This window comes from Tubulanus polymorphus, chromosome 9 (assembly GCF_964204645.1).
Source record: "Tubulanus polymorphus chromosome 9, tnTubPoly1.2, whole genome shotgun sequence".
Taxonomy (NCBI): domain Eukaryota; kingdom Metazoa; phylum Nemertea; class Palaeonemertea; order Tubulaniformes; family Tubulanidae; genus Tubulanus; species Tubulanus polymorphus.
Genome location: NC_134033.1, coordinates 1,217,804 through 1,245,248, shown reverse-complemented (window position 1 = coordinate 1,245,248; position 27,445 = coordinate 1,217,804). Strand labels below are relative to the sequence as shown.

General features: G+C 42.8%; 1 protein-coding gene across 1 annotated transcript; it reads right to left on the bottom strand.

Annotated features, from left to right (window-relative positions):
* LOC141910774 (cAMP-dependent protein kinase catalytic subunit 3-like) lies at positions 1–27,089 on the bottom strand. Its single transcript, XM_074801563.1, has 8 exons — positions 26,425–27,089; positions 14,170–14,338; positions 9,482–9,745; positions 4,195–4,314; positions 3,879–3,974; positions 3,272–3,329; positions 2,621–2,698; positions 1–1,995 (listed from the first exon to the last, which is right to left on the bottom strand). The coding sequence occupies exons 1-8, from the start codon at positions 26,600–26,602 to the stop codon at positions 1,870–1,872; spliced, it is 1,089 nt and encodes a 362-aa protein (XP_074657664.1). The 5' UTR covers positions 26,603–27,089; the 3' UTR covers positions 1–1,869.
* Positions 27,090–27,445: the final 356 nt, after the last annotated feature.

Here is a 27,445-nt window from a genome sequence, read left to right as displayed (position 1 = left end):
TTTTGTTATTTTTCTTCTAATTATTCAAGCGATTTTATGTTCTATAAAGTTTAAAACCTCGCTTGCCAGGGTTCACCATCTACGGGACTTTCAATAGTAATAATAATAATAATAATAATAATAATAATAATAACAACAATATACAGACTAAATGTAACAGACGGATAGCTAAATAGTCGGGATTAAATAAATCCCGGTTCCGAACGTAAATCCCACCCGCGTGTCCGGTATTTATTGTTACTAATTCGGTCGGACGGTTGGCGCCTCAGAAGCGGAAAAAATATAGATTTGAACGTAAATATATTTAGTCAAGCGTTAACAGTATATGAATATAGATCGATAGATACTTGGTTCATTTGAACAGAAAACCTGAAATTATGCAAACTAAGAGAGAGGGCAGAGGGAGAGGAGTGGGGGGAGAGGGGAGAGAGGAGGGAGATTGAATATGGCACAAACAAAATCACAGAATATTCTTATTATTGTAATCAAGAGTCATAACTCGAACCAGTACTGAGGAACTGGATACAGAAACAAATTAACTCCACACAACTGTGGAACTGGAACCAGAGACAAATTAGATCCACACAACTGTGAAACTGGGTTCAGAGTTGAATCAAACCCGCACAACAGTGGAACAATTAAACTCACACAACTGTGGAACTGGATGCAGAGTCAAATTAAACCCACACAAGTGTGGAACTGGATTCAGAGTCGAGTTAAACTCGCGCAACTGTGGAACTGGGTGGAAATGGAATCTTGTTTTGGCTAATGATCCGCATATCAAGTATTATTACGTACATGTCTTTTATGAAAAGAAAATTAAAACCCGGTTCAGCTGCCTTGACAATAAATAAACAAATTAATTCAACTCAATAATGACATAAATACTAATCAATGCCCGATATCAATATTAGCGACATTTAGCAAAACACATCAACCCCGAAACCAAAATTCCACCAAAAATTTCAACGCATAAAAAGTTATCCTGCAGCTATACACAGATTGTTAGGAGCGAAGTCTGCCTTCATACTTCCACCTATGACATCATCAGACTGTCCAGTGGATTTGATTCATTAACCATACCAGACTTCATCGATTATGGTAACCAGTGATGTCATAGGTGGATTGATGGAGGCAGTCATCTTTTCTAAAAGGATTTATAGATCAAACTAGTAGTGGGACTTTGATGATGTCATAGGGGGATTTACAGGGGTAGACCCATGTCTTGTGTTATAGTCTATAGATACAATCAGCATATCCATAGTTGTGATGTCATTGGGGGATCGAAAGCTACAGCCATCTTTTCTAGAAAGGTCTACGGATCAAATCGCTAAGCCTTGCGATGATATCATAGGGGGATTTGTGGAGGCATCCATATCATTTCAGTAAGGGCAAGGTAGACATTTTCAGGCCTAAGTTTCATGAAGATTGTTATAAAAATCACCGTCATAAATCGCCCCCTTTCGCGACGATCTCCCTAATCAATAAACGCACCACCAGGGGGCGTTTGCTAACCGATTATTGATTCAATTTTACGAAAAAACCGGGCAGAAAAAGCGTGGATAAGAAACGTTTTGAGGCACTTGGTGCGAGTTCCGTCCGTCGGAAAAACAACGGTATTTTTCTTACATCAAAAAAACATATATATTCAATTTTACAAAACACGATTTTCATTCATCGAAGTCGTCTGCTTCGTATTCTCTCTCTCTCTATTATAGAGGGCGCTGCTACTTATATACGAAAATCCGTCTGCCGTTTCGATATATCAAAAATATATCGCTCCTCGTTCGCGAAGAGTTTTGCGAGAGTATTTTCATATTTTCGTATAAATCGATTGTTTGTCTATTTTCACGGTCGTCGCCGTCGCCGTTAGAAGTCGATAAACGCATCCTGATCGGCTCGTCCGACTTGCGGTTTTTTATGCCAGTCGTCCTCGGGATAGTTATCGAAACAGCGAGTGTCGCCCTCGTGAGTGATACGAGGAATTATCGGTGGCTGCAAATATAGAGAATGACTATAATATTAGAGCGATCAGTTAAACTGTAGGCTACAGGGCCCAGTTGCACAGTAGTGACTTAGGTCCAAAAGTGGTCTTAAGACTGGACTTAAGTTGTTAGATTGTCTAGAGAATTAAGTTGGTCTTAGACTGGTCTTAAGTTGTAAGATTGTCTATAGAACTAAGTTGGTCTTAGACTGGTCTTAAGTTGTAAGATTGCCTATAGAATTAAAATGGTCTTAGACTGGTTTAAAGTTTAAGCCATGACTATGCAACCGGACCCGGGTTACAGCCCCCTGATCCGTGAACAGTCACATAATCCCCACATCGAGTTCTTATTCGACGTTACTTCCAACCCCTGATAGTAACCCCGGAGTCCTTAAACAAATGGCCAGATCCTCACAATCTGTTAACAACCCCCCTGATCTTTAAAGTAGTCAAACAGTCAACCCACATCCACATGGCCCATCTGTGATCCCCAAAGAATCCTTATTCAGTCCTCAATCCTCACTTAGTGCGTCAAAATGTTGAAGATCTGGTCACTGAACATTTGTCAGTTCCCAAGTAGAGCCTGAAGGTCGCACAGAACCGGTGTCAATAAGGGTGAAGATCGGTGTTTATTACCTGCAGACGTCTGGCGATAACATCGTCCCAGTTGATATGTTTAAACCATCGATGTTTCTTAACGTCCTCCGATCCGTTCTACAACAATCAGCAGAAAATAATCATAATCATCATCACCATGGATATCGTGTTAAAATACCTTTCAGTCTTATTCATTGGGTTTCGCACTTTCCACCCATTTACAAATACCTTGAACTTTCGCTGATTTTTTCATGTGATTATACAAAATTCCCTGAGAGTGAATCAGAGAAATTTCGAGGTTTAAAATATTTACAATGCAATCATTTTTCATTGAATCACGTATTGATAAAGAAACACACGGTCAATAGCATGGTCTGAATTCCATGAGTTTCCTGGATTTTGGGAAAATTCGTAAATTCCTTGAGTTTTTCTTGATTTGTTCTAGATTTCTCTGATTCCATGTGTTTTTCTTGATTTTTTTTCTACATTTCTCTGATTCCCTCAGTTTTTCTTGATTTGTTCTAGATTTCTCTGATTCCCTGAATGTTTTTCTTGATTTTTTTTCTAGATTTCTCAGATTGCCTCAGTTTTTCTTGATTTTTATCTAGATTTCTCCGATTCCCTAAATGTTTTCCAGGTTTTCCCGAAACACGTTGTAGATTTCGTTTAACCTAACAATTGACAAATTACCTTCATATTTCCTGATCGTTTAGTCCGGTCGGGAACCAGCAACCGTTTGATTAAATCTCTGCAACGTCGGACAAAAAACAGAAATTATACACGAATAACTAGAGAACAGATGTAGACAAGCTGGTGCTGCCGCCTGGTAGTTAGAAACGGAACTAATATCTACATCGAGCCAATTTTGTAGATTTATGACAATAAAAGCCTCTTTTAAATGCATTTGATTAAAAATCACGACCTGATTCCGCAGTTGTTTGGTTCAAATTTGACTACCAGCACAACTGTACAACTGGGTTCAGAGTCAAAATAAACCCACACAACTGTGGAACTGGATTCAGAGTCAAATTAAACCCACACAACTGTGGAACTGGGTTCAGAGTAAAATTAAACCCACACAACTGTGGAACTGGGTTCAGAGTCAAATTAAACCCACACAACTGTGGAACTGGATTCAGAGTCAAATTAAACCCACACAACTGTGGAATTGGGTTCAGAGTCAAATTAAACCCACACAACTGTGGAACTGGTTTCACAATCAATTTAAACCCACACAACTGAGGTGTTCAGAGTCCGTAGCACTACAGAAAGTCTCCGGAGTCCTAAGCTTACGTACTTGGCTATCGGGTCCATTTGTTTTGGCCATTCGACTTTCCCTGATAAAATCTTTTCGTAAATCGCAAACGGATTATCATCGAAAAACGGAGGATAACTGGAAAATACGGAAATGGATTAATTGCCTAAATAAATTCATGACCAATTTATCAACGATTTTTGCATTTTACAAGACATTTCAATTTCAGTCACCAGTTTTTGAACTTTTTTTTTATAGAATATTTCACTTCCTGGTACTCAAGTCATTACAATCATTTCATCAATTAGAAAATGTATTTCTTTGAGGTAATTTTTGAGGAATATTTTTCGAAACTTACCCAGCTAACATTTCATATATTAGTATACCCAACGCCCACCAATCGACTGCCTTGTTATAGCCTTTACTCTGTATGATTTCCGGAGCTAGATATTCGGGCGTCCCGCATAACGTCCATGTCCTACAAATATATACAACACAAATAAACGTTTTTTGATTAACAAATGAATGGAATTTGACTATGTCAAGCAGCGGTTTTTCTGGACTCTGTTCCACAGTTCATAGTTTGATTCTTTTAGTACTAATTTCAAACTAAAAAAATTCACACTTACGGTTACTGAGACAAATGGCATCAGGCACCATTTACTGTGAAACTGAGTTCACTAATTATGGAACTGAGTCTAGAACTGTGGAACTGAGTCCACAAATTATGGAACTGAGTCTAGAACTGCGGAACTGGGTCCACAACTGTGGAACTGAGTCCAGAACTGTAGAACTGGGTTCATTAACTGTGGAACTGGGTTCATAAACTGTGGAACTGGATCTGATAACGTAGAACTAGGTCAAATAACGGTGGAACTGTATTCAGAGGTCGATCCACGAGATCACCTCAAACCGATCTCGAGCATCGACCACAGATTTATATCTAATCCTGATTAACCGTCGGGAGCGACGATGATTCCTCATAAACCGGATTAATTTCATAAATCTCGAGTATAATCCGTCTAAATCCGTTGTTTCTACGATCTCGCGACTCGAGTCGCGCGCTGAATACATTCATAACGGCGACGAATTCACTTCATCAATTGTTTTAATTGAATCACCGGTCGAAGCTTTCAAGCCGCGGAACTGGTTCCCAGATTGAAAAACCCCCTCGGGACGACGCGGCGCGCGGAACTAAACTCACAGATCGCCGGATTAGAGAGACCATTAACCACCGAACGTGCCTCATCCACGGGGAGTAAACCCCCCTCCCTGCTCCACGGGGAGTTGTGGTCGAGATCTTCGAATTCCGCGCTTGAGCAAACATTTCGAAATAACCAATAAATTATTCAAAACAATCAATACTTAGGCTCGAGTTTCGTGAAATATAAAAACCGAGGTTTCAAAAACTCGATTTCAACGGATTGAAAACCGAACCGTTTTAAGCTATGAACTTTACGAGAAACCGGACCCAGCTGAGGATGACCTCGGAGTTAATTCAGCGGTAATGATGGCATTTCGAGCAGACGACCGATCATCCGTAAGCAGACGGAGACCGGCCGACATTTTCTCGCGATCGCCGTCTCTTTGACGATACGCGTTAACGAGGTAATCAACAATACACGTTCGCCGGTTACCGCGGCGATGATTTCGCTAATTTCGCGTCCATCTGCTACGGTCAACACGACCTTGACCTAGTCAATACGACCTTGACCCGAGTCAACGGGACAACGCAACCTTGACTGAGTTAAAAGAAATTACGCTCTCTATAATCGGCCAGAATTTTGTTTTCGTCAAATCACGGGTAATCATTAAATGAAGTAGAATTCAACCGGACCCAAACTTAACCCTTTCAGTGCTGGCTAATTAATACCCTATAGTGCTGGAGATAGTTTGAAAATTTTGAAAAATTCCGCCCTATAGTGTTGAATAACTGGCGTACCACTATAGTGCGTCTACACCACGGCGCGATGTATCGTTAGTTACTAGTATTTCACTATGCAAAACCCATCACTGATTCGTACACTGCACTGCGGTGTAGACACACTGAAAGGGTTAAACGGATAACTAGAAATTATGGCTCTAAAACCTGAATGTGGGACTTCAACAGAATTAGTTTGATGAAAATGAATATTTTTTGAAAATTGAAAAAAAATTCACAAATGGGACTGACTCACTGTAGGGGTCATGTGCACTATGAATACTTTCAGTAAATTAGTGTCAGTTAGAAATATCAGAATCGAGTTAAAAATTTCCATTAATCATCTATAAATCATTAATGACTACCGAAATCAAATGCCATGCCATGATTAAAATATCTACTGAAATTGCTGTTAACTTCTGTGAGATATGCGTAGGTAGCAATGATGCGATTTGAAATATTACAAACTGATCTCTCAACAGATTAACAGACTTGAAACTGGTTTAAGCTGGTTACTTTCAGGAAATGCAAAAAGAACACGATATTAACCCTTTCAGCACGTCTACACCGCAGTGCGGAGTATAAATCGGTGATGCACTTTGCTAATACATCACGGTGTATTGATTAATTAGTAAAATGGTTTCTATCCCTAATGCAAGATGGCAGCACCTGTAAGTGAAATTTTAGTAACTAAAGATACACCGCACTGGGGTGTAGATGCAATAAAGTTATACACTGCATTATGGTGGAATCTGCAACACTTAGGTAACATTATCTGCAACACTTAGGTATTTATCAGTCAGCACTGAAAGGGTTAAAAGACCGGTCTAATAGCTGATTTCGGTTTTAATGAAAACAATCTCACAAATCGGGACTCGGACAAGACCTAATCGTAAGACCAATTTAAGCTAATGTTTGGAAATTAAGCCCGGTCAGAATAAACAGCGTACGATAACTGTATTAGAGAGAACACGCGGCCCTCGGGCTTCCGTAAATGTAATAATCTGCGTTACGAAAGAGTTCCGTTACTCAGCCCGCAGGGGTTCGAATTATTAACAATGAATCACAGTTCTCTACGATTCCCGATTCAGATTTGACTTTACGAGTCGAAATATCGTATATGTATTTCAACTGAAAAGTCGAATTTAACTGCGCGAACTTCGGAACTGTGTCAAGGTCGCTATGTATAAAACTAGGCCGCGGTGAAGACTGCTGGCACTGGATACAGATAAAACAGTTGGGTTTTAAGAAGCGTAGAAACTACGCTCAAAATAGTAGTCCTAGTCAGCAGGGGCCAGTTGCACAAAACTGGTCTTTATATCATATAAATTATTAAGAAAATTATTATTGTCTTAAATGTGTTGTTAGATTGACTTTATAACTAAAATGAGCTTAGACTGGTCTTAAGTTGTTAGATTGGTTATAGAACTAAAATGATAAGTTAGACTGGTCTTAAGTTGTTAGCTTGGTTATAGAACCAAATTGAGCTTAGACTGGTCTTAAGTCTAAGTCATGACTATGCAACCGACCGCAGGTCTGAAAATACCAAATAAATACCTTTTTCAGACATCAAAAATAGAAGTTCAATCGAAAATGAACTAGAAATGATTCTGATTTTGAGATCGTTTTGATATTTTGTGGCAGTAATCGAGCTCTCGGAAAATGGTTGCGATAAAAACCGACGCGATCAAAGATAAAAAATCCAAAAAGTTTTAAAATTCGAAATAAGGACACGGGCGTGAAAGGGTTAACGCACTCGTTTGACCTCAGGATGATATGTGATCTCAAGGGGACGGGAAAAAAATCCGCGTCTAATTCGAGAAATAGGCGACGGTTTTTAAGGCGTGTTGACGGGATTACCGGCGAGTGATTACCAGCGACGATTACACGTCAGCAACAGTCATCACCACGGCGACGGATATCATCGTCGTCGTCGTCGTTGCCGTCGGTGATTACACGAGTTGTCGGGAAAATGTCAAACACCGACTGCGGCAACTGAGGAACTGACTGCTGGCAGGTGAGGAGGAGCAGACGGAGGAACGGACTGCGGCAACTGAGGAGGAGCAGACGGAGGAACTGACTGCGGCAACTGAGGAGGAGCAGACGGAGGAACTGACCACTGGCAGGTGAGTTTACATGCGACTATAGCCGGTGCTATTTATGACACGTTTCAAAAACTTGAAAACGAAAATTAATCTACATTTTCTACAAAAAAAACACGCGGAGGAACCGACACAGGATCCCTACAGACCGGTCATTCCTGGATATAAGCCGTTTTAAACAGAAAATTTCGAATTTCGAGGAAGCCTCTGTTAACTCCTCCTAAATCGGTACGGTATATATTGTAAACACATTTTTATCCTATACACTACCTAAACTCGGTTTCTAATTTGGTAACCGCCTGATTGGATAAACACAAATCAAGGTCCAAACTGTATCAATTTAGGCGAAGTCTACTGGGGCCAGTTGCATAGTCATGGCTTAGACTTAAGACCAGTTTAAGACAAACTTAATTCTATAGACAATCTAACAACTTAAGATCAGTCTTAAGATCTAAGACCACTTTCGGACTTAAGTCACGACTGTGCAACTGGCCCCTGTACAACTACAAACTAGATAAACATTTCTAATTACCTAATTCTCAAAATTGAAGAAGTTTTGAAGGATTTTCAGGCTTTTTGCTCAAATTAAAGAAGTTTTGAGCACATTTAAAAACATTTTCCATTTTTTGAAGGAGTTTTCAAGAAATCGGTACGTAGGGACCCTGTAACTGTGTCAGGTGAGTTCACATGTGACATCTTTCGAAAACCGTGAACGAAAAAAAAAAAAATATATCTACGAAAACTAAAAATCTATCGATCGGAATTCACGATGAACACCCATGCGCACGATTACCTGCCTGCATGAATTTTCCGCGTCGTCAACGAGAAACTGCCAACAATGAACGACAACATCACCATAGTAACGATGACAAAATTACATAGCAACGATCACCGTGACAACATAAACGAATACACACACACACGCACGCACGCGTATATAGAAACCGATGATGTTTAAATGATGTATTTTTATGCGTGATTTAGAATAGAAATTCCCGTGGCAGAAATTGATGTTCGCCTCGTCTTAAATTGACGACGTTTAATCTTCGAAAATCTGGAATTTGTTTCAGAGTTTACTGTGGAACTGGATTCAGAGTTTACTGTGGAACTGGATTCAGAGTTAACTGTGGAATTTGATCAAGGGTTTACTGTGGAACTTGTTTCAGAGTTTACTGTGGAACTGGATTCAGTTAACTGTGGAACTGGATTCAGTTAACTGTGGAACATGGACTCTATGGGTGAAGTGGTGTCATAACTGTTGAACTGGATTCAGAGTTTACTGTGGAACTGGATTGAGAGTTAACTGTGGAATTTGATCCAGAGTTTACAGTGGAACTGGATTCAGAGTTAACTGTGGAATTTGATCCAGAGTTTACAGTGGAACTGGATTCAGAGTTAACTGTTGAACTGGATTCAGAGTTGTGGAACTGGATTCATAACTGTGGAACTGGATTTAGAGTCAAATCAATCCTTTACACTGTGGAATCTGGTTCCGATGTGGAACTGGGTCCGGCAACAGCGGAACTGAATCCAATTTCTTTTTAAACACAAACACATTGAATCTCCCCCTGACGGAAATGACTCTTGGAGTCGACTCTACCCCCCGGGGGAGTCACACTTACCTATCGACCAACTTTTTGGCGAATCCGAAATCGGTAATTTTCACGTGACCGTCTCGATCCAATAACAGATTCTCCGGTTTTAAATCCCTGTAAACGATACTGAGAGCGTGCAGATACTCGAGGGCCGAGACGATCTCAGCGGCGAAGAAGTTACCGGTCGCGTTACTGAACCGCCCGGCGTTACGTAGATACGTGAACAGTTCACCGCCCGGTACATACTCCAGTAACATGTATAAAAACGTCGAATCGTGATGAGCCCAAATTCTACAAAATATAAACGATAATTAATCATTAATATTCAGGCCGGCGAAGGCCGGTCGCCCAAAAGTTAGTAGGAGTTAACCGGTAGATAGTTGACATAGTGGCAATTAGAAGTTCATTTTTACTGTGGTATTTAACTGCAGGGTATCTTTAACTTTTGAGCAACTGCAGCCCCTGATTTTGATGATGTCATAGGGGGAATCATAGTAAACCGTTATGTCTGAAGGCCGTTTGCTCAAAAGTTGGTTACCATAAGATAGCTGAAATAGTGACAAATATGACTTCATTGTTACTATGGTGTTTATCCATTGGTTATCTTTAACTTTTGACCAACTGCTGGCACTGATTTTGATGATGTCATAGGGGGATTTATAGTAAACCCTCTTGCCTCGAAAGATCGATATCCCTACAAATCATTGTAATTCAGTGATTATCAAAGGGGTAATTATACAGGCAGCCATCTTGTTATCGAGACGCTAGTGTCACTGATGATGTCATAGGGGGATTCATATGTACGAAGCAAGGGTCTAGAGATCCGAATTACTAGTAGAGGGACGTCGATTCTAGAAGGGTAGATGAATACAATGATGTCATAGGGGGATCGATGCCCGGCAGCTGATATGAATGGTTGAATATGAATAGAGTAGGTTGTATAATCATGTCATATAAGGTCATATAATCATTATAATAGGCCTAATCACTGACTATAGAATGTACATGATATAACTTCAGTGATCACTGAACCTTAAACTGACACTAGTAAACAAACTACTTATATACACCTGACCTTCCCCTCCTGTGCCTGCCTTGTGACATAGTTCGATTACCAGCCTGCCCCTGCCCTGTGACATAGTCTGATTACCAGCCTGCCCCTGCCCTGTAACGTAGTCTGATTACCAGCATCTGTCCTGTGACATAGTCTGATTGCAAACCCTTGCCCCTGCCCTGTGACATAGTCTGATTACCAGCCTGCCCCTGCCCTGTGACATAGTCTGATTACCAGCCTGCCCCTGCCCTGTGACATAGTCTGATTACCAGCCTGCCCCTGCCCTGTGACATAGTCTGATTACCAGCCTGCCCCTGCCCTGTGACATAGTCTGATTACCAGCCTGCCCCTGCCCTGTGACATAGTCTGATTACCAGCCTGCCCCTGCCCTGTGACATAGTCTGATTACCAGCCTGCCCCTGCCCTGTGACATAGTCTGATTACCAGCCCCTGTCCTGCGACATAGTCTGATTGCAAACCCCTGTCCCTGCCCTCTGACATAGTCTGATTACCAGCCCCTTTACATGACTGAACCACCCCCACCCCACCTCCAACCCTGACATAGTCTGATCAGACTCGGTAAATCCGTAGATGATATCTTCAAATAATTAGACTGTAAATCACGTCGATAAATCCTCTGATGACACATAGTCTATTAATCAGACACGACACTGTTGTATTAGTGATATAGTGATACCCAGGGCGGCTACTTCTGCACTATTTACAATTCACTGAGTTTTTCTTGTGATTACACAAAATTCCCTGAGGGTGAATTAGAGAAATTTCTAGCTTTAAAATGTTTCAATTCATTCAACTTCATTAAATCACGAGACTGATAAAGAAACGCGTGGTCGATAGCATTATCTGAATCTCCAGGTTTTAAGCAAAATTTGTCAAATTCCCCGAGAGTTTTCACCGATTTTCTTCTAGATTTTCCCCGATTCCCCGAGATAGCCAGGTCAGTGGCGCCACCCCGCATACTCTGCGGATTAACGATCTAATTTTTAATCACCAGTTAATCGGGTCAAACTTTAATGAAGTAAACAAACTATTTACCATATAGTGAATGACCTTGACACGCTTTATTGTCCTAACGGCAAAATGGTGAATTTCATGAATAGTCGAGGATTAACGGCGCTCTACTCCCACTGCGTGTAACTGTACAAAGCACTGAACTAAGCCGACATTGCCCCCTATACCTCGAACTGTGTTCGTGGCTTGTATATAAAACAGTAGGTTGGAACGCGTCCAAACTACTTAATAATAACTGGGTATCATCTTTTTAGCCTAAACCTTTTAGTGAAACTGGACACCGGGCAAACCTTCACTGGGCAAACCATGGGGCAAACAATCACTGAGCAATCCTTGGGGCAAACCTTCACTGGGCAAACCTTGGGGCAAACAATCACGCGGCAAACCTTGGGGCAAACAATCACTGGGAAAACCTTGGGGCAGACCTTCACTGGGCAAACCTTGGGGCAAACCTTGGGACAAATAACCACTGGGCAAACCATGGGGCAAACCTTCACTGAGGGGAAAAAAATTAAATAAGTTAATAATGAGTTGAAAAGTAGCGATATGTTTTCTTGCATGTGGTACTTTATGAAACCAGCTACAGCTGCTTGTTTTCAAGCACGTCTAGTCTAGCAGTGATGATTGACTGACTGACTGACTGACTGATTGATGGCTGATGATACGTTTAAGTGATTAAATCTCGAATAGATTGATTTATATTGATATATCAATATTTATACACAGTCTATAAACCGTGAGGCTGACAGGCTGACAGGCTGACAGACTGACAGGCGTGTCTGTAAAACAACGCGCAGCCAGCATCAATTCAATGTTCAGTCACGAATTCATTCTTTCAACAATATTATGGATAGACCTTGTAAAGGGCATGTAAGTTAGGCAGGTATAAAGATGGAGGGAGGGCAGGGGAATGAGAGAGGTAAGGAATGAGAGAGTGAGGCTGAGGAAGGCTAAGTGAGGCCGAGGAGAGCTAAGTGAGGCCGAGGAGAGCTAAGTGAGGCCGAGGAAGGCTAAGTGAGGCCGAGGAAGGCTAAGTGAGGCCGAGGAAGGCTAAGTGAGGCCGAGGAAGGCTAAGTGAGGCCGAGGAGAGCTAAGTGAGGCCGAGGAAGGCTAAGCGAGGCCAAGGAAGGCTAAGTGAGGCCGAGGAAGGCTAAGTGAGGCCGAGGAAGGCTAATTGAGGCCGAGGAAGGCTAAGCGAGGCCAAGGAAGGCTAAGTGAGGCTGAGGAAGGCTAAGTGAGGCCGAGGAAGGCTAATTGAGGCCGAGGAAGGCTTAGAGAGGCAGGGGAGTGAGATGAAATGTCTGCCTCACAACACACGGTGACCTTTAAAACAAATTGAAGCTGATCAATGTGAACCAGTTGCGTGAAGGATCACTGATAATTGATGACTGTGATTAGAGACAAGACATGAGACAGGGGGAGAGAGAGAGAGAGAGAGAGAGAGAGAGAGAGAGAGAGAGAGAGAGAGAGAGAGAGAGAGAGAGAGAGAGAGAGAGAGAGAGAGAGAGAGAGAGAGAGAGAGAGAGAGAGAGAGAGAGAGAGAGAGAGAGAGAGAGAGACCTGCAGCTCAATCAGCACTCCCCCTCCCCCTGGGACACACTGATAGTGATATCATTAAAGCCAATTGTCAACAATTCATCGTCTCATACACGTTATATTCACAATAAACCCCTCATAAATATACGCGTTAAAAGAAACCCCGAAATTCCAGAAATAAAAAAAAACAAAAACAACAAAGCAACGAAAGACGTCAGCTATGACGACATAAAACTGGCGTCTACGTTAGCGCTCGTATTGTGTGCACCGTTTTTCAAAAATATTTTCTCATGAAAACATTTAAAGTAAATTTGTTTTTCTACGGAATTCATTGTGAGTTACTCGAACAATACGACGACGCTATACGTCGTCTATCCAGGGGGGTGATATTGTAGGGTGGGGGGGGGGGTGCTATTATACAGACGAGTCAGTGATTGTAAAGGTCGCGCGATGAACCTGTTTCGATGATATTTAAAGAATATTTATTTTCAGGACAAAACTTTCATTGTATTTTTCCGAGACGACTACGATTGAATTCGTGTGTCCTGTTTTTTATTTAGGAATCAGTTTTTGACTTTCACAAGATCTTTAGAGGTATAGCTAAACGACAATATAGAGTACTCGGGAACTATGGAACCGGGTCCAGTTAATGGGGAACTCGGTTCAGGACTGTGGAACCGCATTCAGAACTGTGGCACTGGGTTCAGAATTGTGGAACTGAGTTCAGAACTGTGGCACTGGGTTCAGAACTGTGGCACTGAGTTCAGAACTGTGGAACTGGGTTCAGAAATGTGGAACTGAGTTCAGAACTGTGGAACTGAGTTCAGTAGCTGTGGAACTGGGTCCAGTAACTGTAGAACCAGGTCCAGTGAATGTAGAACTGAGTTCAGAACTGTGGAATTGAATTCAGAACTGTGGAACCGAGTTCAGAACAGTAGAACTGAGTTCAGAACTGCGGAACTGAGTTCAGTAACTGTGGAACTGGGTCCAGAACTATGGAACCGGGTTCAGAACTGAGGAACTGGGTCCAGAAGTGTAGAACTGAATCAAGTGAATTTTCTAAATTTCAGATAATTAAAGAATCAGTACTTACAGATTAACTATGAATGGATGGTTGATTGAAGCGAGGATATTTTTCTCATTTTTAACGTGTTCCACTTGTTTTAAACGGATGACGTCTGCTATACCGAGAACTTTCAACGCGTAATAACGTTTCGATTCCTTGTGACGACTGATTAAAACTCGACCGAACGTTCCTGTACCTACAAATATACAATCATATATATCACTGATTACAAAACTGAACAACTAACGCACCCCTCATATACACCCCTGACACACCCCCTTATATACACCCCTGACACACACCCCTCATATACACCCCTGACACATACCCCTTATATACACCCCTGAGACATACCCCAATAGACACCCCTGACACACAAACTCCTAACAGACACCCCAGGCACACACCCCTGAACTGACATTCAGAAATTCTCTGTCGACATGTGAAGGTCTTATGCTGTAAAACTGGGAATTATACTCCACTGACCGGAGAATGCCCCACTGACTGGAGAATGCCCCACTGACTGGAGAATACCATGAGAAATGGTGTATGCCCACGGACTGCAAAGAATGCCCCTTGAATTGGTTCATTTTATTTCAGTTTCTCATGTGATGTGTTTTTATTGCGAGTGTTGTCGAATCATCGCCCTCGGCAACCTATCAGACTGACTTCAGCTCGCCGGCGAGAGAGCGGTCAATCGTAACAGTGAAATATCGGTTGTGATAGCAGCAGCAGCAGCAGCAGCAGCAGCAGCGGCGGCGCGTCGGAAATATTCATTTGATATCGAAGAGAAAATGAAATGAGGGGAGAGAGAAGGGCAGTGGAGAAGAGATTGGGAGCAAGGAGAGAAGAGGGGAACAAAGGAGAGAGGAGGGGAAGAGGGAGAGAGAAGAGGGAGAGAGAAGAGGATGGTATGGGATAAGTGAGAGAGCGGTGAGGGTGTCGAAGAAGGGTTGTATGATAGCGAAAGAGAAGAGATCAGTAAAGCTTTGGGAAGGGGAAAGTTGTAGAGGGACCAGGTTACCAGATATCTCTTAATTTATGTCTGACTCGTTGATTTTCAGGGTATTTTGAGATTTCAGAGTCAAATATCGCATACAGGTCTAGATGAAGGCGCAGGCACGGTCGACTGGTTTCAGTCTGATGTAGACCCCCGCGCCCCTCGCCAACAGGAGCATCGACCAACGCTCGTGTGTAATTATCGCGAATAAATCAATTTAATGCTTGAAATAAATCTAAGCGTACGTCCGCCCGCGGACGGGCGACGACGAGGAAAACGAAGATGTAATAAAAGTCCGAACGCAGGAAGTCGTACGTTGCCGTCGTAAATTTTACAGTTGCTTTTTCTTCGTCGAAACGCAAAAAAAAAGAAGAAATAACCGCAAAAAACATTTTCGCCGAAATGAACGTTCATATATCAGAATAATAATCGGCTCTAGAATTGAGGTTAAATTATATTTGGTATATAAGTCGAGCAGTATGAATACTATGCAAAGCAACACGCAGCACCACGCTGCACCACATGGCACTACAACGGAACACATGGCACTGAAGTGCATCACACTCAAAGGTACCATTTTGCAACACATGGCACTGCAATGCATCGCACTGACAGGCACCATAACACCATAATGTAACACGTGGCAATACAATTCCTCGCACTGAAAGGCAGCACACAGCACCACAGTGCAATATGGCACTGCAATGCATTGCACTGAAAGGCACCATGATGGAACACATGGCACAACAATGTATCACACTCAAAGGTACCATGATGGAACACAACACTGCAATACTTGTGCAGACAGGCACCATGATGGAACACAGCACTGCAATACATCGCGCAGACAGGCACCACAACACCACAATGTAACACGTGGCAATACAATACATTGCACTGAAAGGTAGCAGATAGCACCACAATGCAACATGACATTGCGATGCACCAAACAGCATCTCAATGCAACGCGACAGCGCTGCGATGCACCCAACAGCTCCACAATGTGAAAGAACTTTATGATGACTAATATAAAAGTACTAAAAATTAAGACCTTCTGACAAAAATCAATAAATAGCTGATATGGTAATATTTTACAAAGTACGAGCATAATTCATAGGAAAAATTATCTTAAGAAAAAAATAGCTATTGGCGTTGTTAAGTTGCTGAACAGAGTAAGGTACCTGCGCCTGCCTGCATCTGTCTCTCTCAGCTCAATCTAATTTACTAGAATGCAGACACCGTGCTTCAATAGATTATTCTCAGATTTAGACTTCCCCCCCCCCCCCCGGGGGTTCCGCCGCTCCACAACGGAGGTGGGTTTCCTCGAAATCGTTAATTACATTTTCATAGTCATTTTACTGGTGTCGCCTTCATAACCACCTACCCCAGCACTGCTCCAGAAACTGGTTTCATAACCACCTACCCCAGCATGTTCAACACTACCTACTGCCTCTCAATATCCTCATGTCTCTCCATCTCCCTACCTCCCTCCCTCACTGTCTTCTTCCGTCTCATGTCCCTCTCTCCCCCTCTCTATCTCACCAACCCCTCTCTCCCCTCCCTCAATATCGCAGTCAACTCCTCAATTGATTTTCGACCGGGAATTGAATGCAAACGTAATTCTATCAAATATAATCAAATCAGCGTCCAATCTTACAGTAACAGCACCACAACAATCTTACAACACCACGACAATCTTACAACACCACGACAATCTTACAACACCACGACAATCTTACAGCACCATGACAATCCTAGATACACTCAATGTGGGACTGAGAGAGAGGATTTTGTGAAATGCAATAGACTCTGTCTCTTACTGCGGTAAAGTTGAGACCGGTAAAATTCTACCCCGAGTTGGTGTCAAATACCGAGTAAGAGTTTGTGAAATACAGTAGACTCTGTCTCTTACTGCGGTAAAGTTGAGACTGGTAAAATTCTACCCCGAGTTGGTGTCAAATACTGAGTAAGAGTTTGTGAAATACAGTAGACTCTGTCTCTTACTGCGGTCAAGTTGAGACCGGTAAAATTCTACACCGAGTCGGTGTCAAATACTGAGTAAGAGTTTGTGAAATACAGTAGACTCTGTCTCTTACTGCGGTTAAGTTGAGACCGGTAAAATTCTACCCCGAGTCGGTGTCAAATACTGAGTAAGAGTTTGTGAAATACAGTGTAAAAATACAGTAGATTCTTGTTCAAATCAGGACTTGTTAAATTGAAGTTTTGGCAAAGAAGATCTCAAAAAGTTCCTAACGAACGAAATTATCTGGATGACTTTCAAAAACCAGCCTAACATCAGGGGCGGACTTTCACATACTCGTTTTCTATACTGACACATCGGTTCCGATGACAATCAACATATTTCAACCAGTTATGCATAAAGAGTTATTATCATTAAAAACACCAAGCGCGCACAGAGAGATAGCTAGGTCTATTTTCAACAGCAATCATCGCACGGAAATCATGTCAAGGCCTGTAGTACCGGGTATATATATTTTTCCATGCCTTCTCGCGCTGCGCTGCGTGGTGGCCCGATAGATTAGCGAATGTTTTTCCAGTTTGCCGCAGGTGTGGGTTTACATACACCCAGTAACGAGTGCACGCTGCAAGCTGCTTGCGATGCTGCATGCGCGGTTCTTTTTTCGCGGAACTCCCGGTTTTCTTGTATATTCAAAACGAATGATACTCGAACCCGTTATCTATGTATGTTGTATACAAAATGCGGAAGCTCGGCAGACGCTCTGAAGAAATAATCCGAATTCAGACTTCGGGAAGCGGTTCATCTACGAAGTCAAGCCGAAAACCCAATGCCGGGTTCACCCATTTACCTACCGATCCCCCTATGACATCATCAAATTACCTAGTGATTTACAAAGATGGCTGCCTCTGTTAATCCCCCTATGACATCATCAATTTGCTGTCAACAAACCTATCCGTACGCTTTATATTCAAAACCTGATTTTTAGAGGAACCTCAGTTTATTGTAAGTCCTGGTAAACCCCCCCCCCCACCACGAAGATTTTTTCACATCTGGAAACTTTTCTAGAACAAACTGCAGAAAATAGTTGCGCAAAAAAGGGGGCGTTCAGCTATATCAATTTTTCTACTTAAATTGAGGAGCGCAAACTTTTCATCGATATTTTCAGTTTGAGAAAAAGAGCTGCAGATGAAAGTCGTCGTCGTCTGCTGAGGATATTTTCGGAAACTTCGCCATCAAAAGATTTTTTTGCCCGTCGACAACTCGTCTTGCGAACTGTCGGTCGTCGGTCGGTCGGGTTAAAAAATAATGTCGGAGGGAACCGAGGAGGAACTTGTCGTCAGTGCGCGTGTTGGACCGCGGATAGAGAGACAGAGAGAGGAAAAATCAATGTATTATAGAGCAGGATCTAATGGCAATGTACTCGCTACACTCAATGAGTCATTACTCAATCAACGGTGGTGAGGGGGTAGAGACGAGGGGAGAGAGAGAGAGAGAGAGAGAGAGAGAGAGAGAGAGAGAGAGAGAGAGAGAGAGAGAGAGAGAGAGAGAGAGAGAGAGAGAGAGAGAGAGAGAGAGAGAGAGAGAGAGAGAGAGGGAGAGAGGGGAGAGGGAGGGAGAGGGATAGGGAGAGGGAGAGAGAGGGATAGGGAGTGGGAGAGGGAGAGGGAGAGAGAGAGGGAGGGGGAGAGAGAGGGAGAGAGGGAGAGGCAGAGGGAGAGAATGTGGGGAGAGGGAGAGGGAGAGAGGGGGAGGGGAGAGGCAGAGGGAGAGAGAGGGATAGGGAGAGGGATAGGGAGAGAGGGAGAGGGAGAGAGAGGGGGAGGGGGAGAGAGAGGGAGAGGCAGAGGGAGAGGGGAGAGGCAGAGGGAGAGGGAGAGAGGGGAAGAGGGAGAAGAGAGGCAGATTAACGGAGGAAAGGGAGAGAGAATGGAGAGAGAAGGGAGAGGGAGAGTAGAGGGAGAGAGGGGAGAAAGAAGGGAGAGAAGGGAGAGGGAGAGAAGGGAGGGAGAGGGAGAAGGGTAAAGAGAAATAGAGGTGAAGTTAGTAAGAAAGGTATATAATTTAAGGAAATGAGATGAAACGACGTGAGCCATACGCACGCATAGATATACATACATACACGTCTTTAAAAATAGACTGTCATCTGAGTGGGTATTATCATACACCTCCGTAATCCCCTTATGACATCATCAAATAACTACGTGCCAATCGATAAACATGAACTCGATTCCTCCTATATTTAGATCATCAAAGAAAAGAAAGATATCTGCCTACGTTAAATATCCCCGGCATATGACATCATCAAATTCATACGACGACCGTTCCTACGTGTTTTAAATTGAAATCTTCAAATAGACAGAAACCGTTGACAGAAAACCGACTCCAGTCACAGACTAATAATAGCTGCTGCTGCTGCTGCGAATTTTGAAATAATTCGACCAGCGCCGGAAGAAAATTGCTTTTCAAAAACAACAGACAAGACACAGAAATAATGCACCGTCACTGGCGGTGCTGAGAGTGTAGATCAGTGACCCAGTTACACTACATCGCACTACGCTGCACTTCATCGCACTACACTGCACTACACTGGAGCATCATCGGTGTGTGTATCACTGGCGGCGCTGAGTGTAAATCAGTGACCCAGTTACACTACATCGCACTACGCTGCACTACATCGCACTACGCTGGAGCATCATCGGTGTGTGTATCACTGGCAGTGCTGAGAGTGTAGATCAGTGACCCAGTTACACTACATCGCACTACGCGGCACTTCATCGCACTACGCTGTAGCATCATCGGTGTGTGTATCACTGGCGGTGCTGAAAGTGTAAATCAGTGACCCAGTTTCACTACATCGCACTACGCTGCACTACATCGCACTACGCTGGAGCATCATCGGTGTGTGTATCACTGGCAGTGCTGAGAGTGTAGATCAGTGACCCAGTTACACTACATCGCACTACGCGGCACTTCATCGCACTACGCTGTAGCATCATCGGTGTGTGTATCACTGGCGGTGCTGAAAGTGTAAATCAGTGACCCAGTTACACTACATCGCACTACGCTGCACTACACTGGAGCATCATCCGCGCGTGTAAAAATAATAGAAACAAACCACGCCCTTTAAACTGTGTGTGATCTATTACTGTATTATGTATCAATACACCTAGACGCACTCACACACACACACAGAGACAACACCGGTTTATATTGTGCTTTTTATAGCCATGTCTTATTATATACCGGCTTATCCCACTGATAAGATGCACAACTCAGCTTTTACCCCTTAAGACTCGACTTAACACTGGGATAACTCTTGATCCTCGCTTGCCAGGGTTTGATTGTCGCCCGCTGAGGCTCATGCCAACACAAACCCTGGTTCCTTCATTCGTCCAATACATTGCCCAAGATTTCTTGGGCGGACAGGTTGCCGTTAAGCGGCCACCAGTCTATGTATTCAGCCAATCAAATGCATTGTTTTCCACTGGCTGATTTGTTACGCATCTGATTGGTTGAATACGTAGACTGGTAGCTGTTGGGTGGCTACCTGTCTGCCCAAGAAATCTCGGGTGGAGGTGTAATAGACCAAAGACGGATCTGCGGCCGGGGTTCGTATTTTTTGCCCTCTCTTAAGCCCATCCACCACCACGCTCCTGCGCTGTACTAGTAATAGGGCGCGGCCTTTTATCTGGAATGACCGCCTAAAAGCTATACGATCATCAATTTCTCAATAAGATCTTCCCATCTTGATTATTGGGGGCGAAACAAATTAGTTCATTTTCGCCGCATCAGGAGCAGCAGCAGCAGCAGCAGCAGCACCAGCAGCCTCATCCTTCTTCATTCAATCAGTCTCAGCGATGAGATACGCATAGACCAGCGGTTTATTTAACAAACAATTGACAGAACCAATAACACTGTAATACAACACAACGGCTCTTATTACTGTTAGATTGAAACAGTAAATATCAATCAATGGATCCTCACTTGCCACTAGTGGAATCCTCTATTGCTGCAGTAGTACTGTACACTAGCGACACCTAGTTGATCCTCACTTGCCACAAGTGGAATCCTCTATTGCAGCAGTAGTACTGTACACTAGCGACACCTAGTTGATCCTCACTTGCCACAAGTGGAATCCTCTATTGCTGCAGTAGTACTGTACACTAGCGACACCTAGTTGATCCTCACTTGCCACAAGTGGAATCCTCTATTGCAGCAGTAGTACTGTACACTAGCGACACCTAGTTGATCCTCACTTGCCACAAGTGGAATCCTCTATTGCCGCAGTAGTTGATGTCCTACTGCACACTCGCGACACCTGTTGGATCCTACAGCAGTGACACTAGAATCATGTTACTATGCTAGTCCGTATAGAAATAACATTATCGATGGTTTTTAAGTATTGATTTGTTTTATACGCAAACTCTGGTTTATGGTTTATGGCAATATTTGCTTTGATCCGTCAAACATACCTATAACAATAACATGTACAAATACAGATCACAATTCTATTGGAATCAATGATTATTATTTGAACGAATGTGTCAAATAACAGGTGAAGATCTGAACACATGTGAAGTGTGGACGATCAGTTTTTGAAAGTGCGCTGATACTAATGTCTAATGTCTGGTGTTTGTAGTTCATTTTCAATTAGAAATGTCTCAGGTGAAGCACTGAACACATGTGAAGTGTGGACGATCAGTTTTTGAAAGTGTGCTGATAAAATGTCTAATAACTGGTGTTTGTAGTTCATTTTCAATTAGAAATGTCTCACGTGAAGCACTGAACACATGTGAAGTGTGGACGAACAGTTTATGAAAGTGTGCTGATAAAATGTCTAATGTCTGGTGTTTGTAGTTCATTTTCAATTAGAAATGTCTCAGGTGAAGCACTGATCACATGTGAAGTGTGGACGATCAGTTTTAGAAAGTGTGCTGATAAAATGTCTAATATCTGGTGTTTGTAGTTCATTTTCAATTAGAAATGTCTCGGGTGAAGCACTGAACACATGTGAAGTGTGGACGATCAGTTTTAGAAAGTGTGCTGATAAAATGTCGAATATCTGGTGTTTGTAGTTCATTTTCAATTAGAAATGTCTCGGGTGAAGCACTGAACACATGTGAAGTGTGGACGATCAGTTTTAGAAAGTGTGCTGATAAAATGTCGAATATCTGGTGTTTGTAGTTCATTTTCAATCAAAAATGTCTCAGGTGAAGCACTGAATACATGTGAAGTGTGGACGATCAGTTTATGAAAGTGCGTTGATACTAATGTCTAATGTCTGGTGTTTGTAGTTCAGGCCGAGAGGCTGAAGGGTCCAGAACGAGAAGGTCCAGAGCCTGAGAATGGAGGGGAGTCAAGGTGCAGAGTGATAAGTCAAAATAAGTAATAGAAATACTGTTTTGAAGCGTTTGAAAAAAAGAGTAAAAATACCGCATCAAACATTTATATCTGTTGACTGTGTATCTATAGTGATGGAAGCTAGCAGCATTGATTAACTGTAGGTCAACGCAGGATCAATACTTGCGGGTCTTTTATTATCAATATTTCTACGAAATCGGAGAAAAAAGCAATTAATGGTTGAATGTAATTCATAGAAAACGACACAAATACATTGATAGTTCAGAGAGAGGGCCATAAACCGGGTGAAGTTAAAACATGACACAACACTGTGCAACTGGGTTCAGAGACAAACATAACTTACACAACTGTGCAACTGGGTTCAGAGACAAACTTAACTTACACAACTGTGCAACTGGGTTCAGAGACAAACTTAACTTACACAACTGTGCAACTGGGTTCAGAGACAAACTTAACTTACACAACTGTGCAACTGGGTTCAGAGACAAATTAAACCCACACACAACTGTGGAACTGGATTCATAGTCGAATTAAACCCATACAACTGTGGAATTGAGTTCACAGTCAAATTAAAGGGGTCCACATGACTGTGGAACTAGATTCAGATTCAAATTAAATCCACACAACTGTGGAACTCAATTCACAGTCAATCCCAATTCTGTAATTGACAAACTGTAAAGCTGTCAAAGGACTTGAACTGATTTTATTTGTATGTCAACATTCACCTGACTGTTAACCCTATCCCTAGCTTCTGATTGGTCAGAACTGGTCACCTGATATGCAGATTGACCACTAACCCTAAACCTAGGCTTGTGATTGGTCAGAGTTAGACATCTGATATGCAGATTGACCACTAACCATAGCTTCTGATTGGCCAGAACTGGTCACCTGGTATAAACAAACCACACACGGGCTATGAATGCAAAAAGGAACTTGGTCCAGGCTAAAAAAACTAAACCCAAACATCCGCGGGTTCAGATAATACTGGATAATAGATAATATCTGGAGCCAGAGCAAAATAAAACCTACAAAACTGTTTAACTGGATCCACAGTCATCCACACAATTGTGGAACTGGATCAAGTCATCCACACAGCGTGGAACTGGATCCAGTCAACTAAACAGTTGTGGAACTGGATCAACACTCATCCACACAACTGTAGAAATGGGTCAGGTTAGCAAAACAGTAGTTAGTTATCTGTCATATTTTTCAGGGGCTTATGTAACTGTTATACAAACACTTTCCAATTTAAAGGTCACAGTGTCGGCCTATAAGGTGGAAAACGCGCCCCCCCCCCCTGAGAAGAAAACCTGTTCCACGGCGACGTTTCGCATTATCCACGCGGTAAAGAATTACCGCGAATACCCGTAGAAAACATTTCACATGTCTCTCGATTCAAACGAAGTCAATATTTGAAAAGACTTCGCGAAGAGCTATTTACAACTGACAAAAAATAGACAACGCACAAAAACCAGATCGAACGTTTTAGAAATTCAAAACTATTTTTAGTCGTAGGAGAGTCTATAAATATTCTTTATACGTTTAAGACCCTGGTCTTGATAAAAAATATGGAACGGTTTTGTCTAGTTTCGATCATCGAAATAGCCTCGATCGGGGCCGCCTTCGACGCGATTAAATAGATAAACTTTTCAATTGCTTCTAATCGCGACCTCGGGTGATTTACATTTGCACTCGACTCCATCATTTTATCTCGCGATTTATATTTTTATCAGCTTTCTTATTCGACCTCAAAAAGTCGAGCAAAAACAACCATTGTTTTTCGGTAAAAGAGTTTGATTTTCGTTCGGTTTTGTCATTTGAACGGGGATGGAATAATTGAGACCGGCTTCGTCCAAATTTAGATTCTAATTCAGGGGGTACATCGTTAATATTTATTTTTTTACAAAAAGTGATGAATCAAATTCTGAAAATGGTTTTAATTCATCATGAAACTGGACTTAAGTTAGGCCTATTAGATCCTGATCTATGGAAGACAAATAGACCTGATACGCGTATCAAAACCCGGTCTTGGGCAGTCTATGAGATCCATTCTTGGGCAGTCTATGGCACCCGATCCAGGGTAACCTTTCGGACCCAGTCCTGGGCAGTCTATGGCGCCCGATCTTGGGCAATCTGAGACCCATTCCTGGGCAGTCTATGGCACCCGATCCAGGGCAATCTTTAGGACCCAGTCCTGGGCAGTCTATGGTACCCGATCCAGGGCAATCTTTAGGACCCAGTCATGGGCAGTCTATGGTATCCGATCCAGGGCAATCTTTCGGACCCAGTCCTGGGCAGTCTATGGTACCCGATCCAGGGCAATCTTTAGGACCCAGTCATGGGCAGTCTATGGTATCCGATCCAGGGCAATCTTTCGGACCCAGTCCTGGGCAGTCTATGGCACCCGATACTGGGCAATCTGAAACCCTGTCCTGGGCAGTCTATGGCACCCGATCTCGGGCAATCTGAGACCCTGTCCTGGGGAGTCTATGGCACCCAATCCTGGGCAGTCTATGAGATCCAGTCCTGGGCAGTCTACACAACTATCCTACGATATCACAAGCAATCTTAAAAGAGACGTTTAGCGCAGCAGTAGCCAAAAAACTACTCCCAATATCAGAGTCAGAGATAACTGCATTGTAGAGTGCGGTTGAAAACGTAAAATGAGATCCACAATGAGATGTCCTACTGAATTATAGAAGAGCTGAAAGAAGCGAAGAGGAGGAAGAGGAGATAGAGAGAGGAGAGGAGGTAAGAGAGAAGGTAGAGAGACTGAGAGAGTTTCCGAGAAAATAAAGCGATCATCGGCGCCGTTGTACGATATATACACAAGCCTCTATCTGCCTGCGCTGGAATAGACTTCGTTACTTTTTCCCTTTTCTTCGCATTCGAGTAAAAATACCTGACTCAACAAATACTGATCATTCTCTAGAAATATGTATTAGCTGCGTTTATAGGATACTTAGAATAATACCGTGTACGCCTAAAAATGCCAGCCTTAGCCTACAGTTCACATACGATTTGATGATGTCATAGGGGGATTTTGATGGAGGCTGTCGTCTTTTTGGATAGATGAGGGGAGTGAGGGGTTGAGGAGAGTGAGGGGCTGAGGGGAGAGCTGTCGGATGAGGGGAGTGAAGGGGCGAGGGGAAGTGAGGGGAAGCTATAGGCTGAGGGGAGCGAGGGGAGTGAAGGGGTGAGGGGGAAGTTGTAGGGGAGTGAATGGCTGAGGGGAATGAGGGGAAGCTGTAGGCTGAATGGGGAGTGAAGGGGCAAGGGGAAGTGAGGGGAACGAAGCTGTAGGCTGAGGGGAGTGAGGGGAGTAATAGGGAAGCTTTAAGGCTCTGAGACTGAAAATTAATGAACTCTGAATAACGTGAATCTTTCATCATTAATTTAATAATATAAACACCTAAAGCAACCACCAGCAACACTAGACGAGAGAGACGAGAGAGAGAGAGGAGAGAGAGAGAAAGAGAGGAGAGAAAGGGGAGAAGAGATAGGAAAGAGGAGAAACAGAAGTGAGAGAGGAGAGACAGAAGAGAGAGAAAGGGGAGAGAGGGAGAGAGGAGAGGAGAAAGGGGAGAGAGAGAACAGGGGAGAAGAGATAGGAAAGAGGAGAAACAGAAGTGAGAGAAGAGAGAGAAGAGTCAGGAAAGGAGAGAGGGGAGAGGTGAGAGGAGAGAGGAGAGAGAAGAGAGAGGAGAGGATATCGGAATGACAAGAAAGAGCTAGTCGACCTAGTTAGGCTGATCAATGGTTCAAAGACTTTACAATAAGGGGGGCTAGGTTTTGAGGTACTTCTCTAGGGAGAGTAGATAGTGAAGGGTTTAGATATCAGGCTCTGAACCCCATTTTTTAGATACCTTGAGAAAAAGTCTAAAAACAGGCTGTAAAAATAAAACATGCACCCGAAAAATAATCAAAATTTCAGACTTACCAATCGTGGTCAGCGTTTCTAGTCGGTCCAACGAGAATTCGAAGTCACCTGCCGCAGCCAGTTTGTCTTTATTCGTAGCGGGAGTCACGGGACTGACGACGACGGCGGAGTCCTTCGTTTTCGAAGTCGCCGTTAACGGAGTCGGACTGCTGCTACTTTGAGGAGTCGTAGCGGCCATGAGAATAGTCAGGTCGCCGCGGAAACAACGCTTGTAAAAATCCGGGCATTGACTTTTAAAATTCTCGGATCTATTCCCAAAATCCGAAGATATGAAGCGATGAAATTACGGGCGCTAATAAAAACTATACCTGCCCTAATTTGGGCACTAGGCCTGTGCTACTATCGTCCTGGTTAAAATATCCAAATTTTTAAAAGCGAAATATTCCGATTTAAAATTCGAATTTAAACGATCCGATAACTGTCAACTGGTGGTGGTGAAAACGTTTTTTGACAGATCACGGAGTTGAACTCGTTCGGACGGTTCTTTTAAACAGTTTTTCAGCGAACTCGCCTCTTAAAAGCCATGACACTCCGGTTATTCCTGGTATCGATAATTTCGGATATTTCCTAATCCCAACCGAAGTCGAATTGAAATCCTGCCCGCGATATTTATAGCCTAAAAACACTATTATAAACGATGAATCGTTCTCAAATCCCGTGCAAAACACTCGTAATCAATTAGCTGTTCCGTACTCTTCCCTCAGCTCATAACAAGGTTCACTTAAATTAACTTTTCTATCCTTATTTCGTAGTTTTGTGGGCAGAAACTTATTTAGAAAAATAATTCAAGTTGTTAACTAATTATTTAGATTTTTAACGAGTATCTTAGGTCATTTTAAGCTCTCCTTTGCGAGTGGTAGGAAATTTCTCTCGATTTCGGGGAGGATTTTAATACGATGGAATGCCTACAACAGCTATAGTTCGCTTAACTGTTACTAGCTGGCAGCACCTGAGGGTTATGAAAAATAATTTTCGCTTCAGGCGGGTGCCGATTCAGCCGTTTTCTCCTATATTAGTAAAA

What these genes read in the sequence shown, in the direction of transcription:
- LOC141910774 (XM_074801563.1), bottom strand. Translation starts at nt 26,602, where the DNA reads ATGGCCGCTACGACTCCTCAAAGTAGCAGCAGTCCGACTCCGTTAACG. An exon ending in ATATATGAAATGTTAGCTGG is followed by an intron (nt 3,975 to 4,194) that starts GTAAGTTTCGAA and finishes CGTATTTTCCAG; the next exon opens with TTATCCTCCGTTTTTCGATG. An exon ending in AACGATCAGGAAATATGAAG is followed by an intron (nt 2,699 to 3,271) that starts GTAATTTGTCAA and finishes TGATTGTTGTAG; the next exon opens with AACGGATCGGAGGACGTTAA.